The 19544-nt window shown below is 38.7% G+C and overlaps 1 protein-coding gene across 1 annotated transcript; it reads right to left on the bottom strand.

Moving 5' to 3' along the window:
* Positions 1 to 1039: 1039 nt before the first annotated feature.
* On the bottom strand, positions 1040 to 19083 carry mfsd14a2 (major facilitator superfamily domain containing 14A2). The gene is made up of 12 exons (XM_044221018.1): positions 18821 to 19083; positions 15685 to 15780; positions 12943 to 13005; positions 11809 to 11936; positions 11449 to 11563; positions 11014 to 11232; positions 9135 to 9248; positions 8059 to 8130; positions 7343 to 7455; positions 5642 to 5739; positions 4896 to 5053; positions 1040 to 4791 (listed from the first exon to the last, which is right to left on the bottom strand). Exons 1-12 carry the CDS (start codon positions 18902 to 18904, stop codon positions 4579 to 4581), a joined length of 1473 nt encoding a protein of 490 aa, XP_044076953.1. The 5' UTR covers positions 18905 to 19083; the 3' UTR covers positions 1040 to 4578.
* Positions 19084 to 19544: the final 461 nt, after the last annotated feature.

The following is a 19544-nucleotide window of genomic DNA, read 5'->3' as shown; positions in this document are numbered from 1 at the left end:
ATATTTAAAAATGTCTGAATCATTTCAGTCTGATTAAATTGAAGAACCTTTTCAATGAAAAGCTAACAGTTTCAAAATAAAGCAACATTTCAAAAGGGAATGGAATAAATACAACTAGTCTATTCAAATCTTGACAGAAAAGTAAAGGTTTATGATATATATCCTATATCATATTTGTGGTCAACATTGTAATGTGGTACACGCTGGTGGTGTCCCCAAAGTATCGATACTGTAGATACTAGCATCAATAGGATCGATAACCACACTACAGGATCCTTCTCACATTAGATCACGTTTTGGGCACATGAAAACTTGTTAGCATGATGTTGCGTGCATGCGCTCAGTGATCACCTCGTTAGTTCAGAGCATTCACACAATAAACATTTATTTACCATACAGATATCCTGAGAATAGTAAAAAGAAAAGCCTAATGTTGGTCAAATTCCTAGTTGGTCATCAAAATATATTCAGAAGTAAACCACTACCGATGAACACATTTCTTTCCCCTACATGATATTACAGCAGCTGCTTTTAATAAAATTATTATTCTGGTCCTGGAATTACTTTTTTATTGGAGAGAAACAATTTTTTTTTGGTATCGCCAAACCCTAGTACACACACTTGTTCAGGGAAAAGCAGCCTCCATGTGGTTTTAATAAAGAAGGGCTCAGACCACAGAAAGTAAACAAGCTTAGGTGCATTAATAACAGTTGAGTATATGCAGTGTGTGGGTGGACGAAAGCATTAGAGCTGCAATAGAACTCTCAAGGGCAGGATTACTTAACAACCAACAAAGTTAGAGCATTAAACAAAAAGTCTGGTATTAAGCTAACAGGAATACTAACGGTTAATGTAATGGGATCTGATGGGATTTAGCAGCCATTAAATTTAGGATCCCCATTTTAAACATAGCACTAAAAGAATTATTAGTTGGGTTACTTGCAGAGGCACACACCGCGATCACTCAATTAGCTTTGGCATAAAGATCAAACAAAACGCATGGTAAACACCCCAAAACTCACAGAGGCAAACTCAAACATTTTGTTGTACAATAAACCTTTAATAAATAGTTTGTCATTAGTTTCCCATATTTACATAATAACCACCATTTACTTATGTTGCCATACTCATTTCTTGGCTAATTTTAGGCACACAGAGAGGGGGTTCAGGCCACAAACCACATCGTACTAAAAACAGGAGTGGCTAGCAGGTAAGTCTTGAGAAATATATAATTGCACCATACAACCAAATAGACCAAGAGGTGACCACCTCCTTGAGCAATAAATATATACATTTGCTGTGCGTACAGGTGATTTTTGTACATTGGAAGCTGTACAAATGCAAATGGGGCTGGTGCAGAATCTTACCAATTGAAGTAGGATCTGAATTTATGGGTTTACCTATGTGTTGGTCCAATAAATGATAAATTTAAAAAAAAAGTATGATATTCAGAGATTAAATCAACAGCAATGGCCTCTTGGCTAGTAACACCCCCTCTAAAATAATAAAAACTTTGACAGGTTAAGTCAAAATGTTGAGGGTATAGCGTGGTCAACATGTACAACTTGGCTTGGAACATTCAGTGACTTTTGTTATGATTTACTGATCTGGGAAAAATTAGCAAATGTAACAAACCACGGTAAAATGCTTGTTATTAAATGAAGACCGAGACTGACAGATGGACATTCGATAATATACCATATAGCCACAATGTTGAAAAGATTCCTAAAAATGACTGGATGAAGTTTTAAAAAGCTATAAAAAAAATAGCATTAAAACTTAAATCTTCAGCCAAAGAAATTAAGACAAGAGAAAACAAAAACAAAAAATACCCCAAATCACTCAAATGCACAAGCACACATACACACAGTATGAAAAAGCAAACCAAAAGAAATTTGGCACAAAATATATGACGTACATTTCTCTTCAGATAGATGTTAAACAGCGTGAAACCCACTGTTAGCTACTAATCCGTATCAGATTGTAATTGGCTATTTAAATGCACTTGAGGCATTTATAAATTAACTGTTAAAAATTACAAGGATAATTTACCAGTTGCTGACACAGTATGTGAACAAAGGGAACACTGTGTCACTGATGTGAAGCACCAAAACCAGGTGCAACCAATATTATCCAATTAAGGAGCTTCAGCACCAGCAGTTTCACACCTGCAGTTCAACCTCCGGCACCTACTGGCAAGAAAAGTAACAGCAACAGTTTAGACCCGCAGATAGACATGCTGATGTGCACCATCTACAGGCAAGAAAAATAATAGATTCAGGTAAGTGTGCATATTTGAGGTTTTACATTTTGTTACATTTAATTTGTTAACTGGATCATATTTACTAATGAATGCTGGGGCAAATACAGAGTTCACAATGCTCTCAATGTCATCATGTAACCTCTGAGCTCAAGCACTGTCCTCCTGGTTACTTGGTTACTGGTTAACTAGATTTATATTTGAAGATTTAATATCCACTGGAAGGGAGGACGAAAACAAAATTTTAATCCCAGTTTATGCTTTTAAACTGTTAAAAAAAGTATATAATGTTGTTTTTATCTATGGTTTTATTTTATTTATTTTCTATGTTCTGGTAACCAGCATTGGTTGATAAGGATAGGAGCACAGTTGTTTCCATGTTTTTATGAATGAATACATTTAATCTTGAACCTTGAGTGGTACTTAATGATGATATATTTGTACTTCATTGTAACTAACAGGTGTTTGTGGAAAATGTAAAACCTTAAAAACACTCAAATACATCAGCTTTTAAAAAGAAAAATCTGCAGGTGTAACATTTGCTAAAATTGGAACAGCTTATACCTTCTATGCCTGTAGGGGGCGAAATTTTTTCATCTACAAGTCTGAACTATTGTTGCAACTACTTTTTTTCCCCCATAGGTGGCGCAGGTTGGCCCGTATAGTGCTGGTCTGACAATGACCAAAAGGCTCCCCCTTGTGGAGAATATGAAGCCTGTTAAATGTGAGTTTGAGAGTCACAAACCAGTTCCATGAGATGCTTCACATGTAAAATTTCTACCATCTGTTGTTAGTTATTGTTTGAGAAATGTGCAGTGCCTGTTAATAACCGTTTGTATGGAGGCTTATATGTCAAGGATTCTGTGAAATCATTTCATCGTTCATATCCAATTACCACTGAAGAAATCTTTATCCACCACATTACATCACACTTAACCTTTGAATTATCTACTGCAGCAGCACAAGTGATATTCTGTTTAACCTAATGATATTAATTCAAAGACTCCGTATTAACAGTCAGTGCCAACACTGACATGCTGATAGCAACTCTAGCTCCAAATGGTCCAGGGACTTAAAATAAAACCATGGTTCTGTAAGCCTTAACCCTGATGGTGATAAATGTCAGGAAATAAAGTAACAAGAAGGGCATGAAAACAAAAATGGAATAAAAAGTGTTTAACAGCTCCGATGGGAGCGATAGCATAAGATTACAGAGCCTTCTCAGACCTCGGTCTTCTTCATACATATATATATATATATATATATATATATATATATATATATATATATATATATATATATATATATATATATATAATATATATATATATATATATATATATATATATATATATATATATATATAAAGTCACTTGAGGCAACATTTGTTTCATGGATAAGAACTTGAAGCACAACTAGCTTTCAGTTTGAACAGAAAAATATACAACCCAAACTGTACTACTTATCTAGAGAATGGCAAGTAAACATTGAAAAACAGTTTCAGCTAATAAAGTGGTCTCTCTCGCACACTTCTCTCTGTAAGAAATGTGATGTTTAAACAAAGTGTGGTTTTACGAAGCTTTTTATATCTGAACTGCTTGACCCATCCTAATCTAGATTAGGCAGCGCCTCACAAGCACTCATCTGCAGAGACTCCCCTCACAGGTATACAGTTGCTGTGCTTCCCTGCTGAGCATACAGAGGAAGAAATGTGTTCCCTTCTTGGATGCTTTAACAGAGCTGTAGTCACAACGACAAGCATCAGAACAGATGTTAGCTTGTGAAAAACCATTAAACAAGTGCTCAACTAAATGTTAAACTCTCGTTGGACAAACAGACAAAGTTGCCACTTCACAGGCTACAGAGGAATATGAAGAATCACACAGGGATTTAGTAACATTTGAGATATGCCCCACTCACACTCTAAACCAAATCACTTCTGTTTTATACCAGGAGGGGGGCAAGCTGTTGTATACTCCACTCTGTCACTGCTTTATAGAAACCAAGGATTAGAGTCCAGCTCAGCCGCCGTGACACACACATCTTTCCACTGCAGCCCAAAAAAATACTCAACACACTCTCTTTATACAGGGTCTGTAGAGAGTCCTCACAATACCCTGCTTTAAAAAAAAGAAAAGGGCCGCTAAGGAAGGAGTGCCCACTTTTGTGCTGTGGACACAAACACCTCTCTGTGGCACTTGAGTCTGATGTGTGCCTGAGGTGAGAGTGTGTCCATGTGGTAAAATGTGTGTGTATCTGTCCATGTGTGCGGGAGGGTGTTGGGTTGGAGCGAGGGTTTCTGCCCCCCTCAGCTGAGGTTATACACTGCTGTCCTCCAGCAGCGGCTCCTTGCCCTCGGCCCCGCTGCCTTGAGGGCTGTGGGAATGACTCTGTGCTCCGTTGCTGTGCTTCTTATAGGCGCCGGGCCTCATGCCGGGCCCCGTGTGCTCCGGGATAAACAGGGCCACCAGCAGAGACAGCAGCACTGAGCATGCACCAAACAGGAAGGGAGGACCTGGGATGATGGCACTCTGAAGGGATGACAGAAGAAATATTTTGAGTACAGCTACCATATGTGCAAGTTATAATTTGTGATGTGTAACTGACTTAAATGCAATTTTTCGGTCATGCACACCTCATCAGTGGGGTTGGCCATGTTGGGTTTGGCACCTTTCTCAGAGCCATCCGTGTCGGTCAGCTCCACGTGAAACAAGTAGAAGACAAAACCGTATAGAGCAGGGCCCAAACCGTTACAGAGGCCCCGAATTCCAGTAATCATCCCCTGGACAACACCTATTAGGCAGATAGATATAAACAGAACACCGTCAGGAAAATCTAATAGATGCTAAATTTCAGTGGCCAATCAGAATGACAATTTCTTTCTTATTGGCATATACAAGGCAAAGCACACAACATAACCTGAATGTGTCAAATATCCGTCAGCTAGCAGCAAGACATCCATTTTCTGACATACAGGTAATATAGCATCGAATAACATTTAAACAGATACATGTTCCAAATTTTTAATTAATAGAGGTATATTTCAGAGTCAACTGGATATCCACTTGATGTGGGACCACCTAAGCTATGAATAGATAATTAACAGATATGTGTACTTGTGTTCATCCCTCCTCTTTCTAATATATTAGTGTGCAATGTTTGAGCACAGACACCCTCTATGTCAATAAAGGGAAAGGACTAGGTATTGACCGAAATGTTTGCGTCTTGTTCACCTATTTCACCTACAATTTTGTAAATTTTAGACAGTTTTATTTGGGCAAAGTTCACATACAACTGTGTGAAAACAAAATCAAGCATTAATGCATGCTTATTTTATTAAATATAAAAAAGGTGATAGATGTTAACAGTTGAGACACTTACCTTGTTGGTCGGGGTCTGCGTTACGGGACACAATGGCGCTGATAGCAGGGAAAGTGATGCTGGACATGGCTGCAACAGCTCCAGCAGCCCACATCATCCTACAACCAACAACACAGATTTGTTAAGGATACAAACTAAATTCTATTTAGCCTTTCAAAAATGTCATTAATACATGCCCTTGAAGGTGAGTTAAAGGTTGTTAAGCCTACTATGGTAAAAAAAAACCTTATGGATAAAAATATACACTAGCTATACCTGTAACCAAACTGCAGCTACTGTCTATTCCATTTATGAAAACCTAAAACCATGACAATGATGACCAGTTGTATGTTTTACATCATCGCCTGACTGCTTTAGAGTTCTGGTAATTTTTATGGTAATACCAAAGATAGAGAAACTAGATGTTATGGAGACTGTTCATTTCTTTTTGTAAACATGGAAAGTTCTATCACCTTATTATAAGGCCAACTTGACCTTTATTTAACTTAATTTCCTGGGTATTGACCAAAGCAGAGGAGGAGCAACAAGGAGTCATGTTGTGAATGTTTTTTTTCAGAATCAATAGATATTATGGTCGCTCTGCCTTCCCCTCCAGACCAAAACAACAAGAGAAAACTGGTGGAGTTGTTATGATCTCACCTCGAGAGAAATGAAACCGATAGTGTGACCTGTGCGTATGGGTGGTGGTTGTTTGGTTAAACCACCTTTCTTCATTTTTACAGGTTTCAAGTGAATTAGCACACACAAAAAAATGTTGCATTACTGCTTTTTGCTTTCAAAAATCATGTTTTGAAAGGCAATGAATCTCAAACTGCAATTTCAGTACAGTAAAATGCCTGTGCATATGTTGTAACTGATTACAAGAAATTATTTTAGAATTAGTCAAACCAAATCTTTCCAGTTACAACACTATATTGATGCCTTTAAAGAGTCTCAGTTATCAGATTACAGTGTCACCACCTCGTTGGTGACAGTACTATTGATTAAGGCTATGCTACCCTCTGGTGGTTAGTCGTGGCCTTACAACAAGAGTGGACAATCACAAGGAATTCTAATCCAAAAAAATGACAATAGTGCCTTTCTGTGTGCAGTGTTCACTGGGGGATTGGGCCTGAAACACATTGGGTCGAGTATCATTTAGATTTTATTGCAAAAGAACACATTTTCAGCAGATATGACTTCCCCAAACATTTGTCATGAATGGATAAGTACTTTGTGATTCTTTTGATTTGAAATGTTAAATTAAGAAAAATCGAGATATTCTCCATCTTGCCATGCACAAGTTAAATATTTGTTGTTTTACTGGGGTTGAATGAGCCACCATTATCTGACTTATGGCATTATCACTATGACTGCGGTTTTGCACCATGCTACAGGAAATGCTTTGTCATGTTAGACAAACTTCCTTCCTCGGTTTCTTGAATTATATTCACTGAGTGATTACATTTCACTGTATCACTACTATCTTTTGTGAAGCATGCCCACACTTTTGAACCTGAACTCCATGGATACATGCGCAACAAGTGGTGCGGATGGAAGCATGGAGGGTCCAAACTTTTCTTTCAAGAATCAATAAGTGGAATTGAAAAGCACACTTCTTCATGAATCTATGGTTCTTAGTGTGTGGGCTATCTGTCCCTTTCAATGAATGTAGTGGAAAGGTGTGTGTGTGTTCTAGAAACATGTGTGGAAGTTACTGACCAGGGCTGAGAGCCGAAGCCGTACCACGCCAACTGGAGGATCTGGAAGCCGAGGCCGAGCAGGATTGTGTTCTTATTTCCTATGGAACGCATCAGGATCCCCAACACCACTGTCTGGAAAAACACGGCACACAGGTCATACAAGACAGCTCTAAGGAGGCATTAAATAATGTACCAAACAGTTTCACTTGAATCTTGACTCTGACATAGAACTGAAATGATTAGTTGATTAATCGACAGACAGACATTTTACCTGCAACAATATTTAAAATAAATGTAATTGTTTCACCAGCTTCACCACATCAAATGTTAAGAATTGCTGCTTTTCTTTGTCTTCTGTGCAAGTAAACTGAATAACTTTGTGTTTGTCTGTACACATCTAATAGCATGTCTGTCCATCCTGGAAGAGGGATCCACCCTCTGTTGCTCTTCCTGAAGCTTCCTTTTTTCTCTGTTAGTAAGTTTTTTTTCTCCTTCTTATCCAAACCATGGATCTAAGAACAGAGGGTGTGATATGCTGTACAGATTGTAGCAAATTTGTGATTTGGGGATATACAAATACAATTTGACTTCAAGTTGTCAACTTGGGCTCTGGGATATTGCGCATTGCATTTTTCATTATTTTTGGCCATTGTATTGACAAAACGTTTAAGAAAAACACTAACTCCAACTCCAAACACGAGGAGAGGATGCATCAAATGTGTATTTTTTCAGTACCTGAGCTAGTATTGAGAGGATCCCCACAACAGCGATAAAGGCAGCTACTGTCTCTGACGAGAAGCCTATGACCTGAGGGTGAAAGAGAATTCAGATAACACAGGCTAGGACATGACAAGACAAGCACAGTCAGAGACAAGCACGTATCTCAAAACACAAAGCCTTAACCCATTTTTCACTGAACACAATGGAAGAAGCAGGTTTGGCCTTTTGTAAACAGATGTTGTTTACTACTGCATCTTGGAACAACAAGAAGTGCTTCTCTTTTTCTTCCCCTCATTTTCTCAGGTGTATTTAGGTCAAATATGCAGCATCAGGAATAGGGCAGCTGGTGCGTGGTGTGTATGATTTACGACGCTACTTTAACGTCTTTTTCAAGATGGTAGCAAAGAAGTATGAGTTGCCCGACTGGTTCATCTGACACTGTTTACACACACTAAACAATCCTCATTTCAAGCAGTTTGGAAAAGGAGCTCACACCTTGTCAGTTCACCTCGAAGCTGCCAGTTGCTCCCAGATGCTGCTGTACCATTGCCTAATGACTGAAGCTGTCCATATCTGTCTACTTGTGTTTTAAAATACATTTGTTTTCCTGTGTTAGCATTTTGCTGAGACACACTGAAACAGGCTGCTCAGCAATCCTGCTGATCCCATCTTAAAGCAATGTAGTTGAAAGTGTGTGTAGGGCAAATTTCGTCCAGTTGTACTGAAATTATTTCCTGAGCTTTTCCAGTCGCAATTTCAGCCTTTTAGCAACACAAATGGCTAAAGTATGATGCTGTCACATACAACATTCACATATTAATACCAAATTGTATTGTCTCTCTTAAACCACAACTTCAAACTAAAAAAGGAATGCCTTGGATTCCGATCACCACAAGATTTTTTAAAATCAATTTTACACGCAAACACCACAGAGAAAAGGGCTGTTGGTGTTGCTCAACAAATTTTTATGAGCAGGTGCTATTACATGTGGTAGTAAGCGTACATGATGAGTCGAAACAATGTTTGTGTGTATAATCCAGTCATTTTTGTGTGTTTCTGGAGATGTGTAAGCCGGGAGAGCAGACTGTTACCTGTCTGAGATAGAGGAAGAAACTGGAGTACTGGCCGGCCTCGGGGAGGTAGGAGAGAAACACTGTGATGCAGATGAGGAGCACCGTGGAGTCCTGGCCCACCTTACGCAGAGACTGGCCAAGAGAACAGCAAGAAGCAATTTTACTTGTTGCATAGCTAAATAATTTGAAATATTAGCAATGTCACTGGAATTCTTGACATGCTGACTTACCATTGTCTCCTAATTTAATAAGCCCTAAGAAATAAAAGACACCACTGCTGCCCAGTGTCCTGCCATAAATCACCATGACTAGTTTAACTGTCATGCTTTTGAGGTTATGCAAGAAATTAAAGCTTGCATATGTAAATTTGCATTTTCCTTGTCAATATGCAAATTTAGGGAGCAAGGAGGTCCAAAATCTGATCAGATCTACACACAAAAGACAGACACACACATGCTACCATAACAGAATAGGGGTGTAACAGTAAGCAAAATTCACGGTTCGGTATGTTCCTCGGTTTTAGGGTCAAGGTTTGAAAAATGTAAACAATCAACAATGGCTTATTGGCCAGAATTCTTACTGTAACAGTTAATGCACTCAAATAATCATATTGTCAATAAGAAAAAATTTAAATACATAAATAAATAAATAAATAAATAAATAAATAAACACAAACATCAGTAATGCTCAATCATAAGACTTTGACCAGTTGATAATTTCTGAACAGCAGCTTGTACTGGTTTATACAGGGCAGCACAAAGGACTGACTAAAATGCACATGTGAAGGCACACTGTAGCGTGGCTTAAGCACTTTAACCATATGCTTAAATTCTTTATTTTCTATGACAAGTATGGTCGCATATCTGCAGCGATGAACTCTCCTAGAGCATTAGTTGATTTGGCACGGCCTGAATCTGCAGTGGGCGGCTGCCTGAACGCTCTAGGGATAAGGACTCGCCTTCCAGTCTGTTTCTGTCTCGTTCCGCTAAATCAACACATTTGAGTGATGCTGTTGTAAATGACATGTTTGAAGTGTTCCCACAGACACACTCGACTTCAGTCGAACAATGTCGGCATAAAGTTTGACACTAACCTTTGCCCATTTTCGCTGGAACTAACCAGGAAATGGCAATGCTCCCATACAGAGAATCTAAATGTCATGAGACGATCCTCCAGCTCTGGTCTCTCATTTGTGTTTGACATTAGCAGGCAGCGACACTACAGGAGCTTGACTAACCTGGCTAACCAGGCTAAGCCAACTAACATGCTACAGCTGATAGACAGCAACTGGTGTGCTGCCAAAACGTTCTGGGTAAAACTTGCGCTCTAGAATTTCTGTTCCATGCATGCTTGTAGTCGACATAAATAGACAATTTTGACAGTAATAGTTTGGGTCACAGAGCGTACCGATCTGAGGAAGTCGCATACAGAACCGAACGGTTCAGGACGAATACACGTACTGCTTACACTCCTAAAACAGACATAACTAAAGGTAAACTACAGCTGACTTTCCTTATTAAGATCCAAGTCATCCCTAAAGCTACAGCATAACACTCTTATTACAATTAATATATTACAAATAAGGGAATCTGCTTATGCATCATTGTGTTGCTACGCAGGAATTAATGACTGAATGATCTTTCTGAGATTGAAAGAATTTGTCTGTGAGCAATCTGCCCTCGCACATTTGCAGCACTATCAAGTGCATTCCCAGCATGAGACTCTTTGCTATGACAGAAAACATTGAATTATACAGATCCATTTTACTGAGAAGTAAAAGCTTCAACTCAAGAGTGTAACCTTAAATGATTATATGATTAGGCAACCGTGTTTTTATTCCAATAAAACACTAATAGTTGATAAAACACACTGCATGTATGTGTATGTTGTTACTCACAGCGAAGGGGTCTGCCTGTTCCCAGGAGATGGGTGCTCCCCATGATGCTGGCCTCATCTTCTCTGGAAGTGACTCCGGTACGGCCACCAGGATGAAGCAGATGTCGAGCAGGGCAATAGCTGTGGCCAGAATCACCACCAACGTGTCACCATAGGCCACAGACAAGTAGGCTCCGATGGCCGGGCTGGTGACCAGGCTGGCCGCAAAGGTAGCTGATACCTGGAGGGAGGGAGAAGCAGAGCTGAGGTGAGAAAAACAGCAAGGGATTGATCTTTAACTGTTTTGACTCTTTTTAAGAACTTTGTCAGTTATGAAAAGCAATAAACAAATACAGACACGATTCCTCACCGATTCTTGCTTCCTTAGATTTCATTATCATTCTGTAAGTGTTTAAAGACACATTTTAATCAGCACTCTGCTCAACCATCTCCTTACCAAACCGTATGCTGTGCTCCTCTCATGCTCCTGCGTGATATCCGCCACATAGGCAAAGATCACAGAGAAGGTGACGGCAAAGACGCCGGACATGGAGATGACTGCAAAGTACCACCTGAAAGAAGAAAAGGGTTTGGCTTGTCAGGACAGACAAACTATAATGGCTAAAACCTTAAACCTTTTTACATTGTAGATGCTACCTTTGGGAGGTTTATAATTGATAATTTTGGGGATGTAGTTTATTCTGTTGTATTAGATTACATTATATTGTATGGTGTCTCAGCCAGCACAACCTAAAAATATTCTACCTAAAAACAAGACTGAATAATTGTATAGAGTTGTCAAGTGTTTTGCACTCACCATGGGCTGATCTTCATCAGTGGAATGGGCGCGCATGTGAAGAAGACTGTAAGCAGCAAGAAGGACTTGCGTCCCCATACGTCTGACAACGCTCCAATCAGCGGCGCACTCAGAAATGATAATAGGCCCTGGTAAGGATGGAGAGAGAGTTGGGGGAATAAATGGGACAGAAATGGCGGTGGATGTATCAGAAAAGTGCTGTAAATGAAAAACTTGAGTGAAGTTACCACTCATACATTCACAGGGACTGTGATTCGAGTACATGCACTCTGTCACAGTTTTTAAACTTGCAGGTTTGGTAGAGGGCAATGTACAAATTGTAACTATAACCTATGCATATAACTGCCCTTATGGCTAACTCACAAGTGGAAAATTAACACCAGTCACACATTTTATCTTGAGTTTGTCTTCTCTAGCCAGACTGACACAAAAGGAAGCCAATATCTTTACAATTATTTCTATTGTTTGGGCATTCTTAAGTCCTGTATATGGACTGTGAAGTCTGGTATCACCAAGCTATTGTAGCTGGCTATTGTAGCTACTGTGAATAAAGCATGTACTCTCTATCTTTAGACACACTTTTCCTGAATAAAGACCGCCAAGGTGCACTTGAGGCACTTCACCCCCGAAGGTGCTTCAGTGAGCTATTCTGTGGCCAGCTGGGGAACCTGCTATGGTTACTGGACAGCTTGCAGGTGTTAACATGTCACTGAATTAGTGTCAAGCAGGGCGTCGCTGAACAAGCGCACACATGCTCAGCAAATCTTCCATGGGCAAATAAAAGCCAGACAAACTTGCAGTATTGAATAAGGTGTTAGTTAACAGCAGCTGTAGTACTTTAAAACACAAAAAGCACAAGGCTGCTGGCCATGAAAAGTTACATTATTGCTTATTTATTCCTCCACAGTGCAAACAAATATTGCCCTACCACTTGTTTAAAATCATCACATTTCAAACAACACAAAGATATTGCTTGTTATTGTGATACTGTGAATAAAAAGACTAGAGATAACTTGCTAACATGCAAACTTGACTGTTTTGTCAATTTGCATGTGTCACTGTTGTATTTCTGCCATGAGAGATATTATGGATAGAGTTTTGAACCTAGTTATTCTGTTTCTACTGATGTCTTACCTTGACACCATGGATAAGCCCATTCATCAGGAATGTATGTTGGGGGAATGTCTGGTGTAATACCTGGAGAACAAACACAGATAACACCAGATGAAACCATGTTCTCCACATAGTCTGCATCACATTTCAAACAATGACCTACAGTGGTTTATGTACTTTTCAGAGTTTAACTCCAGCTAGGGAGCAAAACAAGCGTGAAGCCATTGGGACAAAAATCTACCAAATGATGGAGGGTTGAAATTAAGAAAATAAACCACTAATTCAATAATTGAGGCCGAAATGGCAGAAAACGTCACACTGTAAATTTTCATTGTAATGCAAAAACCAACAAAACAAAAACAGATCAAATATTATACATTGTGCACATCTACATTAAACATAAATATTCAATCTTTAATGTGAGACCTTCCACAGGGCTACGACCCACATGTTGAGAATCATTAAACTGATTTGGTTTAGTTTGGTTTTATTCTTTCATGAAACAACATACACACAAACTTTCACCACCTTTCATCATATTCACCAGGAGAGCACAAACAAAAGCACACTGATTTAAACACTGTCATGCAGAAAAACAAAAAAGGAACAAAACAAACTGTAAACAGCATATACAACAAAGTGTTTTGCATAAAATTGAAGCATGTAACAGGATTAAAACACTAAAAGTAAAAATAACTTATTATAGCAGATACAGTATTACTCATTGCACAATTTCTACAATGAGTAATACTTAATACATTCACCCATTTCTCCTCTTTCCATTTCTTTAAATAAAAAGTTTATACATGTTTTTAAAAACTGTAATAGATTCTCACTTTATGTGGTAAGCTGTTCCAAAAATAGTTTCCAGTTTTGGTCTATAGTAAGTGAAGTCCGGGTTACAGGTTATCGCTAGACTGGATAACTGAGTATTTTTACCTGTTACAAACTGTGTTCGTTTCCCTCTGCTCTGTTGAAAGTGACATTTATTCATTTAATAAATACGACTGTGTAGCCACAGAGACTAAGGACTACTTTATCGCCTCATTCAATCCTGATGTAAGGACCTGGCTATCATAAAATATAATAAAAAAAGTGTAATATCAGGGAGCAAAATAATCTCATCTATTATCAAATCTCTATAATGTCATGTTACAGCAGTTGACTTACAGTGACATCCGTTTGATGACTAGATAACTGTTTTGCTGGGAAACTGCTCTTATCAAACTTTCATTGCAGACAAGGAAGTACTCAGAGTGCATACACTGTCGAGGCTGCGCAATCCCCAATTTTATTTTAAAATGTTTAGAGTTTTCTTAATTTGGAATTTGGAAGTTGAATGCAGAAAACAAACAAACAAACAAAAAAAAAACATAAAAATTGACTCATTTAATTTACTTTGTGTACCAGCTTTTATTATAAACACATTAAACTAAAATATAGAGAACTTTTCTGTTTTTGACCATGCTTGGTTTACCGCTGCTGTCATATGTTCAGTTTAAAGTCCATCAGCGTCAGTGTGCAGCAAGTGTCATTGACACTGGTGTGGGAACATGAAGCCTTGGTTTAATTTAGCATGTGGAGCTTGACAGAGACTGAACAACAGGTTCTGGTTATTGTTTAGGGGTACAGAGGGAAAGTTCCCGGCATGGCTAAGAATCCCCTCTCTTCCTCTGGGAGTCAGTTACCCAACACACACAGACTGTGAATGCTCAGTGAAGACTGTAGCTGCTGGATACTAATGAAGCAGTACACTCATTGAGAGCAGTGAAGCAGTTCCTCTCATCTTCAGGCACCCTCTGATTAGTCCAAAATGCAAATCCTGCCTCCGCCCAGGGATCTTGAGGGCAACAAACCCCCAGTAATTAATACTTAACAGTTAAACATACAACCACCTCTTCAAACAAGAGACTGCTGAAAAGCATGCGTTGCATAAGCCCGTCTGGTTTACATCATGTGGCGCACAGATGTTTGCTCATCATTTTGTTTGAGATACCAGTTTCTACACAAAGGAGATAAAATGTGTGGGTAAAAACAAAAACAAAACACACAAAAAAACTGGACAGGAATTCAATAACTACAGAGCTTGGCTGAAAGATTGAAAGCTACTGTCAGAAAAAGAAAACTATTAATACACATTCCCTGCTGGTATAAAATAAAGCCTATCATCATTCTGAGTCATCTTAGCACTCTACTTACAAATTAGATCTGTTTTTGAGGAAACAATCATCTGTGTTTTTTAATTATTGACAGATGATTTTGCGCCAACATTTTTCAAAAACACAGGTGACATTTTGGAATGAAAATCCTCTAAATAAAGCTGTTCGAGTAACCTGTAGCAAATACTTAAATCAAACTACTATGCAGTGCAATGAGGTAAATGCGTTGTGTGATGTGTGGCAGGCATCTGTGCAGTGGCCTGACAACACAAACCAGTGACCGCCTGATAAGCCTTTTCAACAAAGAACCGGTGCTCAGACAATACAACAGTTTGATGCCCTTTTCATATTTCTCAGTCCATTAGCGCAAAGCATCTGCCAACACATACGCACAAAAAACAAAACTGCGTCACTCACTCATCTTATTAGGAATTCAATCATTCATAAACACTGACGGGCCTTGTGTGATTCTAGTCAATGGGAAATGTCACTGTTTGCCTATGTTTCCAGAGAAGAGAGTTGTAGGCGTATGAACATATTACAAACTGTTATGTCAGTTTACATAACAGTATGTCTATGCAAGAGTGTGTGTATCAGGGCTTACCGTAAGCATCGGGGTGGTAAGGAGACCCCATGCAAAAAACTCCAGGAAGATGACCACCACAGCATGGTAAACACTGGGCTCACCGATTCCCTGAGGCTGGATGAAGACCGAGAGAGATACATACAAGAAAGGTAATTTAGTTGAGAAGCAATAAACATTTTTACATGCATCAAATTGCCTGTTAACGGCAACACATTAACAGATCGAACCTTAAACTGGAATCCATTTCAAGGCAGCATTCAATACAGAGCTGAATGTTGAATTAAACAAGCCACCAATCATACAGATTTTTCTTTAACTGACATTCAAAATCATATTTCCTTCATAACTATTGAAATCTGCTCACAGGATAGACTCCGAGTACACAACAATCGGTAGATTTACTTGCACACAAATAATCTGATTGCTGTAAATAAAAAGATTAAGGGACATTTTTGAATAGGAATTTATATGATTCACAGTAACTCCCTTAAACTAAGTTTAAGTTGCCTGATAGTCAGAAAAAATTTGCTGTATCCTGCAGACAATTAGGAAATAACATAATGAAATGGTATCATTTTCTACACTGATGAACTTATAGAGAACCTTATCACAAATGAGAACTGACTATAACTATAAAGCTGTATATCTGCTGCCAAAATGAAGCGGTTTTATTTTTTCACTGCCACAAGCCAATCTGATTTTTTTTTTTTTCCGAAAATCCCAAAACAAAAAGCGACTAAGCTGCATACATGCCAAGACTAATTTAAAAGCAGGCAAGCACTGTGGCTCTATTAATCCAGTCGTACTTACTCTAATTACAACATTAACGTGAGTGAGACACGGTTAAGCTGTTTACATGACATCTCCAATATTAGTTATGCTGCCTTACTCTGATTACAAATTATTTTAGTTGAGTACAAGTAAATGCACAGACTGAAACAAGAGAAGAGGATTAATTTAATTTCACATTCATACATGGTACAGTGTCATCGGCAACTTTGTAGCCTATATACTGGAACGGTATTTCATTAAAAATTTTAAATTCATTATTAACAAAACGCTTCAGTATTTAAGTACAGTGTTTTGTCATTTAAATTTCACAGCCAGGAACCACAGTGTTTAATCTAACAGGTCAAATAACCAAATATTCTGTGCTATGGTTTACTGGGTCACTCTAAATACAGACCTATACCTGTAATGAGTAAAACACAAATAGACATCCTTTTAATTATCATAAAACCCACTTCCTGGAGAAGAAGTCACTTCACTGCAGCACAGTAAAATCTATACAAGTCTGTAAGGTGAAGAGAAAGTGTGATGGAGTTAGCGTGGATGCTGAGCAGGATCTTTGGCAGGAAACGCAGCAAGGTGTGATAATTGTGGACACTGTTAAGTAGGTCAGGACCAACTTAACAAAGACAGTAGCTGCTAGTTTACTCGTCATGTGGTTTGTCATTTCACCACATGGAGAGGACGAAAGCATCAGAGAGTCTTCAGGTCTGGGTATGACCGATTGGGGCGCAGGCACCAAATCAGAATAAACTCCCACACTTTTTGTTCCATGATAAGTCTATGATCACACCACCTGCTTTACTGAGAAAATGAGGAACAATTTGTAACCACTTCATTATATAGATGTTGCAACTTCCTCTCCATTTAAATTATGACCAGCTATGTCTTCAGAGATCACATTTTGCTATTGACTAGTGAGCGTCTAAGCCTATTAGATGCTATGGCTGGATCAAGGGCTGGATGTGGAAAGTGAAATCTTAATGGCTGAGTGGTCAGACCTAGCTGCAGTAATACACTAAGGCAATGACAATGATCTGAACTAAGGACCTCATTGGAATAGAGTCACATCATGTCAGGTGTTTAAAATACTTGCAGATACAAGGCTGCCATCAGGATGACAGGACCATTACTGAAGAAAAAACAACAGTTTCTGGTTCTCTTCATTATGATTATAACTGTGTGTCTTCATATAGATATCCATGTTTGGCATAGCTGCTCAACTCATCACATCACCTGCACTGATGCCTCACTGTATTTATAACAATCCTACCATACTCAATCTTTGCCAAAAGCCTAATTTGAGACAATCATCACTTCCACCATCTAAATGATCCACATAACTAGAATCCCTGATAGTGATAGTTGACTATTTGATTTGTCTATTGATGAAGTTGGATGCTTCCAGTTTAGGGCACCTGATCACATTATAGGACGGTTTCATCATAACTGGACTACAGGTGTCAATGACCCAGAGAAAGGAGTATACATGTGTCAGAAACAAGCCCCGACTGATATTTAACCAATCATTAGCACCATATTTTCAACAGCCATCATATAATTAGAAACTAAGTTACGTTAAACAGCTGATAGCTTAGCTTTAGCAGCGTCAGTCAATGTTTTTACTTGCCTGGTATGTTGACTTAAACGTTTAGTTTGCTTATTTTCAACCAACGTTACCAAACCAAGTGTTCAAATGTTTTGCCTTCGCCCATTTATACACCACATTATCGACTAAAGATCTCTTTCGTTTACTGAAAAGATACCTTGCTGTGTCTATTAAACAATTTGCTAGGTAGAACAAAAAAGATAATATCTGTATATTGCAACAGGGTAAAAAATAACGTTAACCCCAATTACATAAATATGCTAGTGAGCTAATGTTAACCTAGCCCCAGTTTGTGCCTCTTAGTGATGCACTGTCACGCGTAATTTCTTCAAATGCAAACAAACGTGAGATACTGATAGCGTTAAGTGCGGGTTTAAATGATATAAAATAATCAGAAGTGTAACTGAATTACTAATGGGTGATATATATAAAGAAAAACACAGCTAACGTTGCCATTAGCCAGCTAGCGTTACCTGAGCTGACGTGTAAACTACTAGCAAACGTAGGCCGCTAACATTAGCTAATGCTAGTTCACAGCTAGCTGTACAAGCTAGCCAGTTAGCGAGGCGGACCCAGCTAACGGTTAACATTATCCGCTGGGGCAAACCATCGAAGACAGAAAGACATAAACAAATGCCACTTCGACTGCTACGTTTTCATTAAATAAACAATACTAGTAACTAACTTTAGTGGCTGACAGCAAGTTTAGCTCAGCGGCAAGCTAAGTTAACGAATATAAATAAATATTTAACTCACACTTCCTCCATCTTTTATTATAATTTTCTTTGCAAGAAGAATGCTGCGGTTCAGCCGCTTTTTCTTCTTTTTCTCCCCCGTCATTGTTAACTTATGTCCATTCTTGGTGTCAGAGGGTCATCGTTGCACCTACCAAAAGTAAAATAATCTACTGATTTCGACTATTAACGTTAACTCTCATAACACCTCGGCAGTCGGCTTCAGACAGCAGCGAGCTAACTAAATGATGATTTCTCATCCCCACCTCACTTCAACCCGTCTTCCTGAACTAAACATTGACCCGCCCCAATGCAACACCGCTCAACGATTGGCTGCTCGATGAACGAGCTACTCCAAACTGTGCGTCTCATTGGTTTAGAAAAACGTTGGTGCCAGTTATCCTCAAACGGTGATTTGCGAACATCACACCGCGGGTTCGGTGTACAAAGAGGAAATCTCTTGTCACCGCCCTGGTGAGTGGCTGTGTTTACAAAGAAAGTGTACAAGATGTTCAGCTACTTCAGCGAACCTACTAAAAAACTATTCAGTAATAGTATAGACATATAATAAAAATGCTCCCATACCAAAACGTTTTTGACATCCACAACTCAACCTCTTTAAAGCTTGATAATCCTCTAAAATTCACTATAAATCTATTGTCATCAATTAAGTAGAAACAGACATAGCCAATTTAATTAATGTCAATGGAATTGTGGGTATTAAATATCACATCCATTGTTGCAAG

The sequence above is a fragment of the Siniperca chuatsi genome, linkage group LG13, assembly GCF_020085105.1.
Source record: "Siniperca chuatsi isolate FFG_IHB_CAS linkage group LG13, ASM2008510v1, whole genome shotgun sequence".
NCBI lineage: Eukaryota > Metazoa > Chordata > Actinopteri > Centrarchiformes > Sinipercidae > Siniperca > Siniperca chuatsi.
Note: the sequence above shows the minus strand (reverse complement) of the source record. Positions and strands in the feature narration are given on the sequence as shown.

Excerpts from the sequence above, each read along its gene's own strand:
- mfsd14a2 (XM_044221018.1), bottom strand. The coding sequence starts at position 18,904 with ATGACGGGGGAGAAAAAGAAGAAAAAGCGGCTGAACCGCAGCATTCTT. Across the intron at positions 15,781-18,820 it reads TAATAAAAGATGGAGGAAGT|CCTCAGGGAATCGGTGAGCC; the intron begins GTGAGTTAAATA and ends GTCTTCATCCAG. Across the intron at positions 8,131-9,134 it reads TCTTCCTCTATCTCAGACAG|GTCATAGGCTTCTCGTCAGA; the intron begins GTAACAGTCTGC and ends TTTCACCCTCAG.